The sequence below is a fragment of the Gopherus evgoodei genome, chromosome 5 (genome assembly GCF_007399415.2).
Source record: "Gopherus evgoodei ecotype Sinaloan lineage chromosome 5, rGopEvg1_v1.p, whole genome shotgun sequence".
Lineage (NCBI taxonomy): Eukaryota > Metazoa > Chordata > Testudines > Testudinidae > Gopherus > Gopherus evgoodei.
The window spans coordinates 45,303,205-45,322,545 of NC_044326.1; the positions used below are offsets into that span (position 1 = coordinate 45,303,205).

At 41.1% G+C, this 19,341-nt stretch overlaps 1 protein-coding gene across 4 annotated transcripts in view; it reads right to left on the bottom strand.

Moving 5' to 3' along the window:
- PDS5A (PDS5 cohesin associated factor A) overlaps window positions 1–19,341 on the bottom strand; it is a 168,606-nt gene that overhangs the window by 18,038 nt on the left and 131,227 nt on the right. For all 4 annotated transcript variants that reach the window (XM_030563924.1, XM_030563925.1, XM_030563927.1 and 1 more), the window contains 8 exons: window positions 17,243–17,403; window positions 13,310–13,433; window positions 11,680–11,838; window positions 9,055–9,123; window positions 5,269–5,405; window positions 3,281–3,404; window positions 2,811–3,015; window positions 2,170–2,284 (listed from right to left, as the gene is read on the bottom strand). In XM_030563924.1, coding sequence (XP_030419784.1) covers window positions 2,170–2,284; window positions 2,811–3,015; window positions 3,281–3,404; window positions 5,269–5,405; window positions 9,055–9,123; window positions 11,680–11,838; window positions 13,310–13,433; window positions 17,243–17,403 — 1,094 coding nt within the window. The remainder of the gene's footprint in view (window positions 1–2,169; window positions 2,285–2,810; window positions 3,016–3,280; window positions 3,405–5,268; window positions 5,406–9,054; window positions 9,124–11,679; window positions 11,839–13,309; window positions 13,434–17,242; window positions 17,404–19,341) is intronic.

The following is a 19,341-nucleotide window of genomic DNA, read 5'->3' on the forward strand; positions in this document are numbered from 1 at the left end:
CAGACTCGCCCTATTCTTCCTAGACCTACTCTTGAACATTGAGCCTATCTTGCATATAGATGGAATGTGAGTATTCTCTAAGCAGTGACACAGTGAGAGTGGCTGTCACTAACTGGGAAAGACTCCAATCAAGTGAGGCAACATTTACACTCTCAGAATTTAAGCAGGTCCTAAGGAAGAAAATATACCTTCAAAGGGAAGGAGATAGCCTGGGTGGTTGATGAGGAGGAGAAAAGAAGAGATTAGGAGTTTTGGGGGGGAAAAACAAGACAACTAAAACAAAAAACAAAAATACCTTATTGGTAACCTAATTTAATTAATAAAACTAAGAAAGAGTAAGCGAGCTAAAGAACCAGGCAACACTAGATAGACACACTCTCTCAGGCTGAAGTAGTTGAGAAGAACTGAAGGTGATTTGTCTGTCTCAGTCCTATATACCCTCGGTACAGGTATATAGCTAGGACACACGTGCAGACCGAATGGGCACTGGTACCAAAAGTGTCCAATCAAAGGCTGGTGAGGCACATTCCCACCTTAAGTGGAGTACCCATAGGTACTCAAAGAAGAATGGAGTTTCTCTTTTTTTGGAGTGGTCACTTTTTTTGTTCAGCCACTCTGTGAAGAACTGTGTGGGAAGAGAATTCACGTAAGCGTGCTTCAAGAGGGAGTCCTAGAAAAGCTTTGTGCACTAAAAGTACTCCACCAAGGGAGTATTAATTTAACAGCCAGTAATTGAAACCTTCACTATTATTCAGGATCTTTGGTGAGAAAGTACATTCCAGAAAGTGGGAGTGCTTTCAGCTACTGCCAGAAGCAGGCAAGTCTTGGATAAAAAGCAGAACTTGTGGTAGGACAGTCTTCACCTGCATCTGTTTTCTACATAGAAAGGAGTCAGGCAACTCAGAAGTCAGGTTTAGACTGAGGCACCCTACACATGTCTAGGTGAAAGATGCAAAAAAGACTGAAGAGGAAATGGGTGGATTGGGCTCTTTAGACTAGTCATTTATTGCTTTTTATTATTTCTATAGCACCACATAGTTATACCATGCTTTACAGTAGAAGGTCAGTGCCAGAAAGATAATAGGCTTTTGTCCTAAAGGTCTTAAAGTCTCAAAGTACAAAATGAAAACACAAGGGGAAAGCAAAACGTACCCATAGGGGTGCAGGGAGCAGCCATTAGAGCTGGAATATTTAATGGAATATGTGTGTTTTGAAAAGTTCCTTGAAGAGAGACAGAGGAAGCATGGTGTATTTCAAGGATACAGGATATATTTCTGAAGAAACAAAGGCTATTTCAGGTATATGGGATGATGCAGAAGGTACAGAGTAGGAACTAGTGAAGATGATAATAAATGGGGTCATGAGGTATAACAAATTATGCTAACAATACTAAGATGCAGTCAGCCTGCCTTACTTAAATATAGCAGGAATTTCAGGGCAATGGGTGATCCTATCATAACATGCTAGTAAGTTACACATAGACATACACAACTGTGTAAGTTAAGGATGAAGTAGCATCTATCTCCCAGTGTCATCATTTTTCTCAATGTAAGTGTCAGACACCTAGTAAAATAAATAATAATTTTGTATGTACAATTAAAAAAATTGGTATTTCAAAAATTATAAATGTTTTCATGCACATTACATAGTAACTCTAATGGTGTCAACTTTTGGGGGAATACTACAAATACTCCTTTTTTGGGAATACTACAAATACTGTGAAATAGAACTGAGAATCAGAACAAACAATGTCCTATTACAAAACATTCAGTTTCTACAAAGCAGAGTTCTTCAAGCAGCATAAAAAGTTATCTACAGTCTGTAACACTGTGCACTGAAGATGGCTGTGCTTGTATCATTTTCCAGGGATTAAATATGTCTGAGTGAGTGGATCTAAAATGATCAATTTCATTTAAAAAACCGAAAACATTTATTAATTTATTATACTTGTGAAGAAACGTCTTTTGCGATTTCAGCTTTCAGAGCACCGTGCTGAACAGATAGCTGTTGCTTTCATTCCAAGATCAGTTATTCGCTTTTAAGAAAACAGATCTATAGAATGCCTTTAATGATACTTCTCCTTCATAAGAGTGATGGCTTCATCTTCAAATTTTCAAACACAGAAAATTTATTCTAGTCTGAACTATTCTGGACTGACTTGACACTTACTCTTTGATATCACGAAGCTGATCGACATCCTGAAGTTTTGTGAAATCTGGATCGTGCGCCAGTAAATGAATCATATATGGTACCACATATTCAGGCAGCAGAGATAACAGCTTTTCTGGAATAATGAACATATAAGCAACTTAAATATACATGCAGAAAGAATAAGAATCCCAGAATTTCAGTTAATTTGTTTTTATATGAATATGCAATGCTAAGTTTTGATGCATCCACATATTAGCTTGCAAGTTTTAATGCATCAAGAATACTGTAAAGCTATTTCATCTTATTACAAAAAGAATAACCAAACAAGTCAGAACTTGACAGTTTTATTTTTGTAGACAAAAAAACCTGATTTGAACAGATATCTTAATAACTAAAAAGGTAACAATTTGTATTCAAAAATATAATTATTGGTAGAGTACAGAAAAATACTTTATATGGAGGATAAGGGAACTGCTAGATAAAATAAGTTAATTATATTTGTTGCTCTAGCTCCATAAGAACCAGAAAAAAAAATCACTACGAAAACATACTTTTGTGCAAAATGCTAGACAAGATCATTTACTTAATTTTTTAAAAGCTTTTCATAAAGTTTAATCTTCAATGTTTACACTTTGAATATATTTTACCACAGTACTCACCATTAGCCATAGGGTTCTGCTTAATATATTCTCTTCGTACACTGATATTTTTGAGCAAACACTGTCTGGCATGTGCTCTTCTCTCTTTCACAGGGTCTTTGGCACACAAGGCAAAGATTGCCATGTATTCCAATGGGAGCAGTAACTTCACAAGTGCCTTGTGCAGCTTCTGAGCAAATATCTGTCTCACTTGGTAACACTCATCCTGTAGTAGTAAAAACACAAAACAGTACAACTACAAAAATCTGAGTCCCTTAAACATAACAGAAAAATCTAAAACTGGGTAGTAAGGAGCATACTTTAAAAAGATGACTAGACATAATGTGATATTTGAAGTGTTCAGAACTTTTTTTTTAAAGCTGCACTGCAGAAAGGGAAACATCACATCTTAGCATCAGCAAGAGCTCTGTAGTGAGGATGCAATATAGTCTTGTTAACCATCACTTCATAAGTCAAGAGCAGTTACTTACATTAATGACAAGTGCACAGAGTTGGAACTGCTCTGGGGTAATTATTTCATGGTAACAAGGTTCCTGTGCAAGCTTCATTATGGCACTACCAGCAGCCAGTCGGAGACGAGACATATCTGATTTACTATAAAAACATAAAAGAAAAACCATTATACTCAAATTTTTATGTATATTTTTTCCTTCTTTTACAAAACAACTCAATTAAAAAATTGTGAATAAGAGCCTCTGTAAACCAGCTGTCAGCAATATTTTTAGGCTTTTAATCTAAACTAACCTCGTTAGGAAGAAATCATATGAAGATGACTCTTTTCTCCTTAAAATATTATTTCAGCTTGATAAGAAGTTCAAAGAATCAATTAGTTTAAGTTTCCTTGATTTTCATGGCATCATCTGCTATACTGACTCCAAAAGACTGACACTGCAGGTTTCATTTTTATATTATTTTTTCCCACTGTGTAATATCTAGTATTTCAAGCTGCTTATTGATATTGTCCAGGGTTTGTTTTTTTAGTTACTTGTTTGCTGTAACTTGCCAGAAGATTATATGCTCGTAAGTAAAATATTCCTCTTTTCATCCTAGAACAATATTAGTTGATTATAGAGTTTAATAGTTCTTGCTCACACCTGCTGACAACTTTTACTTCCTTCAATTCTTTTCTTCCCTTGAATAATAAGAGGAAGCTCTCAGCAGAAAGTGGAGACTTGGACTACCATCAAAGGGAAGGAATTCCCAACAAAATTATCTGGTCACTGGCAGATTGATGGGCTCAGTAAAAATCAAAGAGGTTAGTCTGGACTGGTGGCTCTGAACCCCAGAACCAAATGATCAGATAAAGGTTTTCTATAACATACAACTTCTTCTTATCTAACATTAAATTCTACATTAAAAAGTTATAAATGTCTAGGCACACAAATGTTCCAAATGCTCAAACTGTAAGTCTTTGGTTTCCACTTCAGTTCTGTAAAAGACTTGGGACTGCAATGATCCAGGGCGAACCTATCACTCTGCAAGCTCCTGACGATAACTTAGGTCCTGATCTTGGGGGGGGGGAGGGGGAATCATGAAGGTGGATTCCAATCTACTGAAGTCAATGGGGATCTGTCAATGTAGATCTCCTGGCAAGATGGGGCCTTCTTTAACAGAAACTTCTAGCAACAGTAAAAAGTACATATATGAGTATCCTCTAGGCTGGAGGAAAGATACCACATTTGCAGTCTGTTACTTAGATTTCCAAATTTATGAATGTAAATGGTTTTATCCCATCTAGACTTTTATATAGGGCACATAATCATGGTATCAGAGAGCCCCTCAAAATTATCATGTACATAGAAATGTATATTTAGGCTTTGAAATTAACTGAGGGGGTTAAACTAGCATTTTGTTGCTGCTGTCTGTCTGCATATATATTTCTGCAAGGCTGGCTTAATGGAGAAGTAACTATCATAATTAAGAAAAAACCCATGCACTGACACCATTTCCTATCTCTCCTATATTCTGGAAGAGTGGAATCTGTAATATTTTTGTTCCAGGGTTTTCCTTCCCTTTCCTCTGGTTCTCCATTTATGGTCTATGTGACTGGAGGTATGAAGTGATCCCATCCTTGGGAGCTCCAACAGAAGCTGCCGGGGTCTTAAACATATTAAAGCTGATCAATCAATCCTAATAATGGAAAGATGTTCCCAGAGGACTTTTACTCCTTTTCTAATAAGCATTAAGATGGCTACAAGGTTCCAATTAGATTGCTATTAAATTTAGATTGGGGGTAGCAACACACATACTTTTTATATATATGCCATTCAGCAACTATAATTATACTCTCTGACTAGCTGTTTTACATTGCCCCATTATCCTGTTCTCTGCACACCTTGTAAAATCCTGCCAAAAATCCTTCCTCAGCTATTGAAAAAACCCTAAATTCCTAAAATTCACTGAAATTCTACAACAAAATAGATGGAAGAGTCTGAAAAAGAAAAGAACATAATTTGACCTGATTCTCTTCTGTTCTGTTAAGTCTCCTTCACTGACCAACATAGCTGATAATAACCGGAGTGTTGAATTTGCAGATTTAGACTGGTTGTTTTTCATACCCAAGAGCCAGCGTACCAAAAGTTTAATTGCTTGCACCTATTAAAGATGAACACATGAGAACAAATTGATAATTTTAATAGCTACTAAGGTAAATAAAACACCAAAATCTACTGTAATCAAATTATAATCTGAATAGGCTACTGCTCAATAAAATGCAGACTTTAAAAAGGAAAAGAATGAAGTAGTAAACTTTTTATTCATCTGGAAAAGTGGATATAGTTCCTTGCTTGAAAAAGAGTTTTAGAAGCAGGTATTTAAGCAAAGAATGGATAAACATATGGCATATTGGGATGGGGATGCAGTAAGGAAGAAAAAATAAGCTGAGAGAAGGATATAGAGAGAGAAGACAGACAAGGGGATTGGGATAAGCAAAGAGACTTTGAAGTAGAATAGTAAGAAAGGAGAGATGTTCTGTAGACATTGGGAGAAATTTCCAAAGCCTTGGAGGTGAAGATGAAAAGGTTGAACTTGATACAGAAGTTGAGGGGAAATAAATGAAAAGGTGCAAAATGGTTTCTGGATGATTCTACTGAATATTTGATAACAGCAGCAAAAAGAAGACAATCCTATAAAAGAGTAGAAGAAATCAGATGAATATAGATTATATTTTACTAAAGGAAAATGGAAAATATAGACACAGAGGTAGGGACTTCCTATACCTCAAAAAAGTCTAACAGTAAAAAAAGTTGCTATACATTAACCAGACATTCCCCCCTGAAATGGTCATAATTAAAACTACGATTCTGTCAGAGAGCTTATGGATTCCATGACCTTCTGGGACTTCTTTCACAATGGCAGGGCTGGAGCAGCTGTCAGGCCTGGGGCCGTCGGAGCAGTGGTCAGTCCCACGGTTGAAGCAGCAGCGAACCCTTGCCACAGAAGCAGCTGCCAGAGGTCAGCCCCAGGCAGTGCTCCGACTGTTAGTCTCTCTCCCCCTCCCAGGTATTTTTAGTAAAAGTTGACTGGTCGTGGGCTTCTGTGCATTTTTTATTACCCACATGTCCCTGACTTATTACAAATACCCATGACAGAATCTTAACCTTAGACATAATTAGGTTCACACTAAATATCCTGTAAAGGTGGGTGAAAGGAGTTCATCACACTCTGTTGTTATTTCAGCTTGGTCTGCCTATAGATTCAGTAATATGACAGTGCATCAGTTTACAGGATACCTTTAGAACCAGAAGAACTAGTAATTTGAATCTCTGCATAAAACAAAGTAAAGCTTAACATTCAGAATACTGAATACTCAGAAGATAGGACAGGACACCTAAACGCACAATTCCCACTGACATTGCAACAGTGTGTATTTCTGTGGCCACATAAGCTACAATACTATAAGCAGTTACAAAGTTTTAGTTTTAAGAAGCAGTTGTTCTAGCTGTGTCAGTTCCAGGATATTAGAATGACAAGTGGGTGAGGAAATCTCTTTTTAATCGGACCAGCTTCTGTTGGTGAGAGAGAGAAGCTTTCGAGCTACACAAAGCTCTTCTGGTTTGTGAAAGATACTCAGAGTGTCACAGCTAAATACAAGATAAAACAGATAGTTTAGCCTAAGAAGCTAGCACATATTCCAAGACAGCAGTTCTCAACCAGGGGAACATGAGCCAGTTTCAGGGGGCCACAGGGCTCCACAGCTGAAGCTTGGCACCCGGAGCCCCGGTGCACCTCCGGGGCTGAAACTGGAAGTGGAGAAGCGGGGAGCCCCAAACCCCAGCATTCACCCTAGGTCTAAAGCCCTGAGTCCCAGCTGAAGCCATAGCCTCAGTGCTCCCTGCTGGTTGAAGCCCTGATACCCAAGCCCCAGAGCAACCGGAGGGGGTGAAGACTGGAGCCCCAAGTCCCAGCACTCCCTGTGGGGCTGAAGCCAGCACCCTAAGCTCTGGTGCCCCACAGGGCTGAAACTAGGAGCAGAGCCATAGAGAGCCCAGAACCCCAGCGCTCCCCCTAGGACTAATGCCCTGAGTCCTGGCACCCCTTGTGAGGCTGAAACCAGAGCCGTGGGGCTGAAGCCCAGAGCACTGGTGCTCCCTGCAGAGCTAAAGCCTGGAGCCCCGAGCCCTGGTGCTTGAAACCAGGAGCAGAGCCACGGGGAACCCCAAGCCCCAGTACTCCCACCCAGGCTAAAGCTTTGAGCCCCGGTGCACCCTGCAGGGCTGAAGCCTGGTGTACCAAGGCCCACCTTCCTCCTCCACCTCTGTAGCTGAAGCCGGATCACCAAACTCCAGCTCACCCCCAGTGGCTGAAGCCCCAAGCCGCACCTGTGGCTAAAGTTCAGAGCCCCAAGGCCTCCCCTCCACCTTTATGCCCTATGACTACAGAGGTGTTAATGGGCCCCTTCACTTTGAATGGTCCTTTATAACAGGAGTAGTCTGTTTTTTGTCAAGGTCCAAATTTCTTAGTCAACGTATAATCAAGGCCAAGCTCACCTCCCACCCCAGCTTCCCTTCCCTAACTCCCCAATTGTCTCCCCAAGCTCCCACCCACCCCGCTCAGAGTTAGGTGACCTTATTTCCTTAAACTGAAATTGGGATGCACGGGGCTGGCTGGAGCCACTTGGAATTGCTATTTGTCCCCTGCAAACGTTTCTCTTTGTCCCCATTTGAGTCAACCAGCAGAGATGGGAGGGGGGAAGAGGAATGGGCATGGGCTGAGATCTGGGCAGCAAAGGAGGATGTGAGTGCGTGTGAGTATTTTTGAGCTCAGAGCCAGGAGGTGAAGCTGTTGGACTATGATCCAGGTAGCGGTGCAATGCCCCTTTGGGGGCTGAGATAGCAGAGGGGCAGGAAGGAGGCTCCGGGTAGCGGGAGGGACCAAGGAGACTCCATATAACAGCCCTGGTGAGATGGAGGGAAGCTGCGATGTGGCAGAAGTGGGTGATCGGAGGTGGAGTGGGTAGGGAAAGAGGCCGATTAGAGCAGGGAAGTGGGTGGATGAGGGGGCTGGAGAAGGCTCTGGGGACCGCTAGGAGGGAGGGAGGCTCCAGGGTGTGCACGGAAGTAGCATTCCCCCTGAGAGCAGCACTCTCCATGTGTCCCTGCAGTGTGGGGAGGGAGGAAGCAGCAGGGCGGCTGCCTAAGCTCTTCCTCCTCCTCTCAACATGAGACTGTTTCGCCTTCCCTGCTGATGGAGAGCACTGCTGCCAGGGGCAGGTGCTGCCTCCTAGCTTCTGGGCATACCCTCCACTGGCATCAGGAGAAATGGGGGGAAAGGATATGATTACACATCGCCTCTGCCCCTACGGTCCAGTGAAAAACGTCTGGCAGTCTGGATTTGGACCACGGTCTGCCTATTGACTATCCCTGCCTTAGAATATGTGCTAACTACTTATGCTAAACTATCTGTTTGATCTTGTATTTAGTTGTGACAATCATAGTACCTTTTCCAGACCTGAAGAAGCGCTCTGTTGAGCTTGAATGCTTGTCTCTCTCTGACCAAAGGAAGTTAGTCCAATAAAAGATATGACCTCCCCCACCTTCTCTCTCTCAATTTTAGTTTAGCAGAAATTAAGCTATTTAATACGTTTTAGGCTATTCTAAAAGACAACTATAACCAAAATTAGTTGGTAATATTTCTTTTAACATTCTCTATTGGTAGTGTTTAGAGATGTCCATGATATGCTATCAAGTAACTAAACTCTTATTGTAAATATTGTGCACATCTTAATACAAAAAAAAATATTCACCTTTGCTAGAACCTCTGGGGAAACTTCTTCATCTGGGGACCACAATTTCCCATTTTTCTCACCTGTTGACTACAGATATTTATACAAGTTTTAAGATGGATTCACAAACAAAAACATGTAAAAAATTAAAACAAAGACTGTAAAGATTAGATTAACTACCATATGTACCACCTTTTACATATGATATCAACATACTAGACATTTAGGATATGACTATACTGCAAAGAAAAACCCATAGCAGCAAGTGTCAGAGCCCTGGGCTCAGGGGGATTGAACTGCGGGGCTAAAACGTTGCTGCTCAGGCTGGAGCCCAGGCTCCAAGACCCTCCCCCGTTGCTGGGTTTCAGAGTCCAGGCTCCAGACTGAGTGGGAAAGTCTACATTACTATTTTTAGACCCACAGCCTGAACCCCGTGACTCCGAGACTTGGTGCGGCAGGTTTTTTTGGCAGCATAGACATATCCTTAGCCCCGGTCTACACTACGAGTTTAGGTCGAATTTAGCAGTGCTAGATCAATTTAACCGTGTACCCGTCCACATGATGAAGCTATTATTGTCGACTTAAAGGGCTCTTAAAATTGATTTCTCTACACCTCTTCGATGAGGGGATTAGTGTTGAAATCAACCCCTGGGTCGAATTTGGGGTAGTGTGGACACAATTCGACAGTATTGGCCTCTGGGAGCTATCCCAGAGTGCTCCATTGTGACCGCTCTGGATAGCACTCTCAACTCAGATGCACTGGCCAGGTAGACAGGAAAAGGCCTGGGAACTTTTGAATTTCATTTCCTGTTTGGCCAGCGTAGCGAGCTGATTAGCACAGGTGACCATGCAGAGCTCATCAGCACAGGTGACCACAGAGTCCCAGAACCACAAAAGAGCTCCAGCATGGACCGAATGGGAGGTACTGCATCTGATCACTCTATGGGGAGATGAATCCATGCTATTCGAACTCTGTTCCAAAAGACGAAATGCCGGAATATTTGAAAAAATCTTCAAGAGCATGAAGGACAGAGGTTATAACGGGGACCTGCACCAGCGCCGCGTGAAGCCTACCAAAGAACCAGAGAGTCAAACAGCCGCTCCAGGTCAGAGCCCCAGACATGCCGCTTCTATGATGAGCTATATGCCATTGTAGGGGGTGCCCCTACAACTACCCACCCCTGTGCTTACTTCCTCCCCTACCCCTCCCGGGCTACCTTGGCAATTATCCCCTCATTTGTGTGACAAATTAATAAAGAATGCATGAATTTGAAACAACAACGACTTCAATGCCTCTGCAAGTGGAGATCAAAGGGGGGAGTGGAGAGTGGTTGGCTTACAGGGAAGTAAAGTGAACCAAGGGGGCAGGTTTTCATCAGGGAGAAACCACCAGAACTTTCACACCATAGACTGTCCAGTCATGAAACTGGTTTTTAAAGCTTCTCTGATGCACAGTGCACCCTGCTGTGCTCTTCTAACCGCCCTACTGTCTGGTTGCACATAATCAGCGGACAGGCGATTTTCCTCAACCTCCCACTCTGCCATAAACGTCTCCCTCTTACTCTCACAGATATTGTGGAGTACACAGCAAGCAGTAACAACGATGGGGATATTGGTTTCGCTAAGGTCTAGCCGAGTCAGTAAACTGCGCCAGCCAACTTTTAAACGTCCAAAGGCACATTCTATCACCATTATGCACTTGCTCAGCCTATACTTGAACTGCTCCTTACTACTGTCCAAGCTTCATGAGCCATGGGAGCAAGGGGTAGGTGTGACCATGCGGTGCTGCCGACTGGGAGAGCAGCCTGAGGCAGAAGCCTCCAGCTGGCATGATATTCCAGGTAGGACTGAATCTCCATTAGACAAAATTTAAAGAAGAGAATGACCTGGAGTCATTCCCATTTTTGTCCAGGCATCCCTGACCGACCTCATTGAGGCCGGCCAGGAACACCCATGTCTGCCCAGGAGCCCACGACCAACCTAACTGAGGTCGGCCAGGAGCACCCACGGGACAACGACAACAGCTAGCAGTTGTATTGTACTGTCTGCCGTCCGCAAGGAAAGGCAAGGGGATTCTGCTGTGTAGCACTGCAGTACCGCGACTGCCAGCAGCACTCAGGAGACATACAGTGACAGTGAGCTGAGTGGGCTCCATGCTTGCCGTGGTATGTTGTCTGCATGAGTAACCCAGGAAAAAAGGCGAGAAAACGATTTTTTGCTACTGCTTTCACAGAGGGAGGAAGGGAGGGGGCCTGATGACATGTACTCAGAATCACCGCAACAATGTTTTTGCCCCATCAGGCATTGGGAGCTCAACTCAGAATTCCAATGGCAGAGTGGTGGCAGAGACTGCGGGAATTGTGGGATAGCTACTACAGTGCAAGGCTCCGAAAGTCGATGCTAGCCTCGTTACTGTGGATGTATACCACCGACTTAACGTGCTTAGTGGGGACACACACAATCAACTGTATCAAATTAATTTCTAAAAAATCGACTTCTATTAAATTGACCTAATTTCGTAGTGTAGACATACCCTTAGTGAACATTAAGAGTTAATTGGCCTAATCACAAAAACTTAACAGCTGAATAGCCTACAGAGACTCAATCATAAGCAAAACAGAATAGGACTTATAAAATAAATCTTACCCTATCATTCATGAGGAGATCTTTCACGATGAAGTTTGCAACCACAGATTTCATTGGAGAAGCAAACTGGTCTGGAGCTAACATAGAAATGTGGCCCAAAGAGACTAATGGAGTTATAAGTTGCTCTGGAACATCAGCATTCAAACTTCTACTAAGAGGCTGGGGGAAGAAAAATTTCTATTCAAAATGAATGATAAATTGTTGAGTGTGAATGCCTGAACAGCTTAATGAACTAATTTATTTCATTACTGGCCTGCGGACTAACTGCACTTGCCTCCCAAATGACATTTCATGAAACCAAGACAACTTTTTGTCTATACAACATTTCCTGCTGTAATTTACAGGATACCGAAAATAGCTATCTTAATTACAGAATTATGGTGTGTGAAATTATACTAGTGATAAAAGATTAGCCCCTTTTTTTTTTTTTTTTTTGTAAAAACACTAACTAGGGACCTGAGGGCTTGTATACACAGGGACACTCAGGAAAATTAATCTGAATAAACTTTAGATGTGAACTGAAAGTGCAGTAGTTAAACCACTGTAAACCCATGTGGACATGCTCTTTCAGAATTAAAATGTCCTTATTTCAATTTATCTTTGGTGTGTTAAGATAAACCAAATTAAGCATATTTCAGTTCTGAATAAGAGTGTCCACATGGGTTTAATGCAGCTTAACTAGTTATTAGTTAATTCAGGTTAACTTTCCTGAGTGTCCCTGTATAGACAAGACCTGATTCTGCATTTCTTGAAACTCAATGGAAGTTTTGTGCGTTACTATGAATGTCAGATCAGCAATAGAATTTTTCATAGCATCCCAAGTGAAATGACTCAGTAACATTCTTTTAGGCCCAAATTTTCAAATACTGGTACCAGAAGTTGTGTCTAATTAAGTAGCTTCATTTTCTTAGAGGACCAAAGATCTCAAACTAGGAAATAGAAGCTCAGCACTCCTGTAAATTAGTCCACTTGTTTAGATGTTACAGTTCATATAGAACACACCTTGTTAGCAAGCTGGACTACACAAGACAAAAATGATTCCATTCTATTCTAACCTTTCAGTAGAACTACTATTCAGACATTGAACATATTAGCTATTTTTAGGATGGGTGGCCCTGTGCAGTGGCTAAAGATCAAAAAAATCAGATAACTCAGCTATATGGAAACATATTTTAAAATTAATCCAGTTACTCTGTGAACAGGAGTAACTAGCCTGATCACAATTAGGTGGAGAGCATTAGGAGGCAAAGATAGAAAGCATCTGTGAACAGAGCCTTCTATCAAAGCATAAATGACATGCATTTCCCTTTCATCATAATAGCTGCCAGAATACTGAGAAGGGATATTTTCTCTGTGTATGCCAGAAGTGTTACTCAGTGTCCAGATAGTGTCACTGGGGGTAGGGTAAGAGCATGTATTTGCACTCTCTCCTAAGTATTACTAGAAACAGCTTAAGCACAGAGTTCCAGCACTAAGGGTTCAATTGAGTCTTTCAGATCCTGAATTATGCATGGATTCTACGGTAATCAAGAAGAAGTTAGTTTTCTTAATTGCAAATTTAAAAGTGAAGAGACGCAAATTATTTTAACAAAATTCAGTAAAAACATTATACCACATTTGGCAAACATACCTCAAAGATCTGTGCAAGTTGCACTTCTTTATTTGAGAAAATGGCATGTATACAGTGGACAGCCTGTTTTGCTTGGTGAGGAGTACCTCTCTTTGCTTTCTGATGCAAAATAGGAATTAATGTCCTGGAAAAATTAAACAATATTTCAAAATAAAATATTTATAACGAACAAAACATTAATTCCAGTAATATTTGCTGGTTGAACTCTTCACCAATGCAGGTCCCTGATCACAGAATGAAAATCTTCAGCATCAAGCTCTCTTTTGAAAGCTGTTCAGGAAGGATAATAATGAGACAAATGCATGTAAACAACTGACCCTCATCTAGAAATTGAATCATATGTTAAAAAAGGAAAGTTTATTGTAAGGCACAATATACTTCACCAGTAAATAGATAATTTGCCATCCATTTTTCACTAATAAAGTCCATACACTCTCTACAGAAGCAGAGGTAGCAAGAACAGATTGAAGCAGTGTTCAGAGCTGAACAATGAAGTCTCAGGTTTGTTTTTTTTCCTTAAAGTAGGAAAACTGGAAGAATGCTAAAATATGTTAACAATGTGAGCAGAGTATTCCAAGCTGGTGATTTACAGATGTCTGTCTGAATGATTCTCTCTTAAGTAGCTAAGTCTTCCATGGTAGGTTTAATTACGTGACTAAGGAAACAAGATAGTGCAGGATTCAAATTAATTGTGAGCTCGCCAATATAAATGGGGATTACACCAGATTTCCAAGAAGGATGTATCAGATGGCTGTACTCTCTTGTGATAGTACTGAAATCATTAATGGTCTTAGAAAAATCATGTTATTTAAATATTGATATAGCGCCATAACTTCATATTGTGCTTTACAGAAAATAGAGACCCTATCTCTGCCACAAAAAATTTACAATAGAAATCATATAATCTTTGGAAACAACAGTGAATAGATGAAAAAAGGGACAGACTAGTATTGCAACAAATGAAATTCTGAAATACATGTTGATTAGAGGTTGATTGTGTACAGCTAGATAAAAATAGTGGGCTCTGAGTAAAGATTTTAAAGCTGAGACTGAGGACAACATTCACTGTCAAAGGGGGGTCATTCCACACAAAGAGCAGCATGAAACCAGGGCACAAAAATGAGTGGGAGAAGGAAACAAAGAGAACATCAAGGTGAGAAGAGTAGGCAGAGCATAAAGCACAATACGAGGAGGGGGGTTGAATCCAGAAAAGGGCCATGCAGTGCCTTGAAAGTGACTCTTACCATTGTGGCCCCAACCCAATCTTGACAAGCAGGAGCTCCAGGAGAAAGCCTAGGCACCCCGCCCAGTTGAGACTCTGGGGTCAGGGAGCATGCTATTTGCTGATGAGGTAGATTGAAAATGTGTGCGTAGTGTGTGTGTTTGGTATGTGGCAAAGGTGACAATGCTGTGGAGGTGGGTCAAGAGTCCTTTGCCTTTTTCTGTAGCCACATGAGAAATAGGATACTACTCTCTCTGATGAGAATGAGGGACTTGGCAGGGGGTAAGTTAGCTCCACCTTATGTGTGAGTCCAGAGATACCTTGCAAATCAATCACTCCATTGTACAATGAAGTCCTTTTGGGATCTGCTGAGATTCCTGACTATGGTGGCACTGGAGTGGTCAGAGCCAATTGTGCTTGGTAACTTTAACATCCACAAAGACAATCAGTCATCTGAAAAACCCAGGATTTCATGGTCACCAAGGAGCTATCCCAGATGGTTCCGGGTACAAATTTTAGTTAGGCATATACTTAGTCTGGTGTTTAGGATTGCAGTGGAAGTGGAGATTCTCGACGTTATCCCCATGTCACAGACTGATCTTTGGCTCGTTTGATTTCAAGTTGGGGCGCACCTCCCTTGTCTGGACTAGGGACCTGTTTTGATAGTCTTCTCTCAGAAACTAGAGCAGGGGTTCTCAGACTGGGGGTTGGGACCCTCAGGAGTCGTGAGGTTATTACATGGGGGGGTGAGGGGTTACGAGCTGCCAGCCTCCACCCGAAACTGCACTTTGCATCCAGCATTTATAATGGTGTTAAATATATAAAAAAAGTGTTTTAAATTTATATGGGGGGGTCGCATTCAGAGGCTTGCTATGTAAAAGGGGTCACCAGTACAAAAAAGTTTGAGATCTACTGAACTAGAGGGACCTGAGGAGTTCCAAAACGGTATGAGGGAGAACTCCTTTCCTCAGATAGACTATTGATGGACTGGTGAATTATTGTAATACTCTGGTCCTCAATCATCAATGAAGTGCCCTCTGGGACTCTTTTCCATAATTTCTGCCTCATAGGTCACCTTGATTTATAGAGGGCTTGCAACAACCAAAGCAAAAGAGAAGATGGCCAGGATGGCAATGATGCAAATCTAGACTCAAATCTGACAGATTGCAACAAAGATTTTTAAAACTCCTATCTTGTGGTTGCGAGAGAGGCAAAGAAATGGTTCTTTGCTTCCACCATCATATCTGCAAAATCTTGTTTAATTTGCTTGGTTAATCTGAGGAATTTTTTGCTCAGTTGATGAATCAAATATCTCCAGTAGAAGGAATTTCTCCATGTCAGATAAAATTGCTCAAATTCAAGTCATAGCTATCTGCCTCAACGGGAGCACAGCATGTTCTGGAGGTGTCAAACCCTGAGGTCAGGTCTATACTAGGAGCACTTTGTCAGTATAGCTATACTGGTATACTATACTGGCAAAGCACGCCTACTGTGGATGCAGTTTATGCTGGCAAAACTGCTGGCATACCTTATTTCAGGCCCCTCACTTTCCCCACTGCAGAATTTGGAGGCTAGAGTACGAGACAGCATTTCCTCCCACAAGCACACAAAACCTATGCCTTATGTCAGGGGTAGGCAACCTATGGCACGTGTGCCAAAGACGGCACGCGAGCAGTGTGAGTGGGGGGCACTCACACTGCCTGGGTCCTGGCCACTGGTCTGCGGACTCTGCATTTTAATTTAATTTTAAATTAAGCTTCTTAAACATTTTAAAAATCTTATTTACTTTACATACAACAATAATTTAGTTATATATAATAGACTTATAGAGAGAGACCTTCTAAAAATGTTAAAATGTATTACTGGCACATGAAACCTTAAATTAGAGTGAATAAGTGAAGACTTGGCACACCACTTCTGAAAGGTTGCCGACTCCTGCCTTATGATCTGCACTGGCTGCCTACTGATTTCCAGATTGATTTTAGGTGTTGGTTTTGATTTACAGAGCCCTAAACAGCTTGAAAACTGCTGAAGAAATTGCTTCTCTTTCCCCTCATGTCTCAAGGCAGTTATAGTTAGCAGATGCACCTGAGATGGAACCCACGACTGCCAGATAGCAGGTGTTCTGTGTTGAAGAAATGTTTTTTTTTACCCATGAAAACTTATGCCCAAATAAATTTGTTAGTCTTTAAGGTGCCACTGGACTCCTCATTGTTTGTGTTAGAATATCCCATATTTTTGGAAGCGGTTTCCAACTTGGTCCATAATAACCAGAGTTTTTAACCTTCGGGGTCATCTTTTCTCCATTTCTCAAAAAAAATGGGAGAGGCTGCATAAAGAAAAGCATTGGGTAGAAACAACGTCGGGGGATTAAATTAAATCTTTATGATATCTTTGTTGTTGCTGGTATTTTAAAATGGGAGGTAGACTAGATCCTGCTTTTTAAGTGTGTATTTTAAGGAGATTTTTTAAATAATGTATTTATATTAAACCTACAACAAATACATAAAAATAAAGTGAGGACATGGAGTTTAAATGTGAAAAGAGACAGGGAACCAGTGAAGAGATCAAGGTGGTGGGGTAAAAGGCATACATGTTCACAGCAACAGGAAAGGAAGATTATTTTAGTAGCAACACGGTGAATATGTTAAAGGAGGGGACAGACTTTTAAGTGTTAAAGGCACTACCAGTATGTGAAGAAATACACTCACGATCTTATCTGCGGCAGGTCTGTTTCTATTTTGTGGCCTGTGTTTCTGAAAATCTGAATAGCTGCCTCAGCTACCTTATCATCTTCCATCCTGAGGCACTGCAGGAGAGACTCATATGTCTCTGCAGAGTGGAACGAGGTAGGATGTGTGAAAGACAAAACCTGTAGATACATAGCAAAACCAAAAAATGTTTTTGCACATGCATAATGGATTACCAACAAACAAAATGACTTCCACTTATGTTTCTTTATGAGAAATAACAGTAGCATGTTTATGCCATTTCATGTAAGGTGTTTCTTGTAACATCTTAAGATGCATCTTAAAATACATTAACATTTTGTTTTTCAGGGGTCCCCATCCATTACTTTTTTTAAAAATTTGGATTTTTAAATATTTGAACATATTTATTTAAGATATTATTATAGTATTTAGAACTTGTTTTATAGCTCAACCTATGTAAGCAACACTTTCCCCTCATTTTGAGAGATCTCAAAAGCATAAATTTCTCCAGAATCTTAGATAACTGAGTAAAAAAAGAAAGACCTGGTTTGAGGAATTTTATATATATATAAAAATGCAATGTACAACTAAAAGACTTATAGTGCCATTTTAATCTAAATTACAAACATTCAAGCACATCTTGTGAAGGAATTACCCTAGCTAATAATTTTTTTCCAAACCTGCAGGGATTCAAAGCTGGCCACAGGGAGAACAAGTAGCTATCACAAGGCAAAACTACTCTAAGAATATAGGAATTCAGAAAACGTGTGTTAGGAAGGGGGAAAATAGTCAAATGGATGTCCAACAGGATGCAAGTACTGTATACCTTTGGATTAATCTGAGCTGGGCTTCAAGGATAAGAATTGCACACTACACACATATACTACAGGACAGGCCCAACAAGGAAAATAACAGAACATCACTGGCCATCACGTACAACCCCCAGCTAAAACCTCTCCAGCACATCATCAATGATTTACAACCTATTCTGGAAAACACGATATCTCACTCTCACAGATCTCTCACTGTCCTTGCTTACAGACAGCCCCCCAACCTGAAGCTCACCAGCAACTACACACCACACCGCAGAAACACTAACGCAGGAACCAATCCCTGTAACAAACCCTGTTGCCTACTCTGTCCCTGTATGTACTCTAGTGATACCATCAGAGGACCCAACCATGTGAGCCACACCATCAGGGGCTCATTCACCTGCACATCTACTAATGTGATATATGCCATCATGTGCCAGCAATGCCCCTCTGCCATGTACATTGACCAAACCGGGCAGTCTCTACATAAAAGAATAAATGGATACAAATCAGACTTCAGGAATGGTAACATACAAAAGCCAGTAGGAGAACACTTCAATCTCCTTGGATATGCTATAACAGATTTAAAAGTAGCCATACTTCAACAAAAAGACTTCAAAAACAGACTTCAAAGAGAAACTGTTTAGCTACAATTCATTTGCAAATTTAACACCATTAATTTGGGCTTGAATAGGAACTGGGAGTGGCTGGCTCACTACAAAAGCAATTTTCCCTCTCTTGGTATTGACACCTCCTCATCAATTATGGGAATGGATCACATCCACCCTGATTGAATTGGCCTTGTCAACACTAGTTCTCCACTTGTAAGATAACTCCTTTCTCTTCATATGTCAGTATATTTATACCTGCATCTGTAATTTTCACTCCATGTATCTGAAGAGGTGGGATTTTTTACCCACCGGACTCCTAGTTGTTTTTACACACATACAGACATCAGATGTGAAGAAATTCTTTAAAAGAGTATCTTACCACAGAGGCAAGAAAGGAAAGGTTACTCACCTTGTGGTAAATGGAGTTCTTCGAGATTATGTTGTCCCTATGTGCAGTGCACTTCAGGTTGTGCATGTGCTCCACGTGCCCAGGACTCGCAACATTTTTCTAGCAGGGTCCATTCGGGCCACGCGAGAGTCTCTGCTCTCATCGTGCTCCACACTGAGGACTGATAGACTGCCAACATTTCAGTTCCTTCTCCCCCCATACCCCGCAAAAGGACCCAAGGACACAGGAAAAAGGGGAGCTAGTGTACTACGCTTAGGAATAACACAT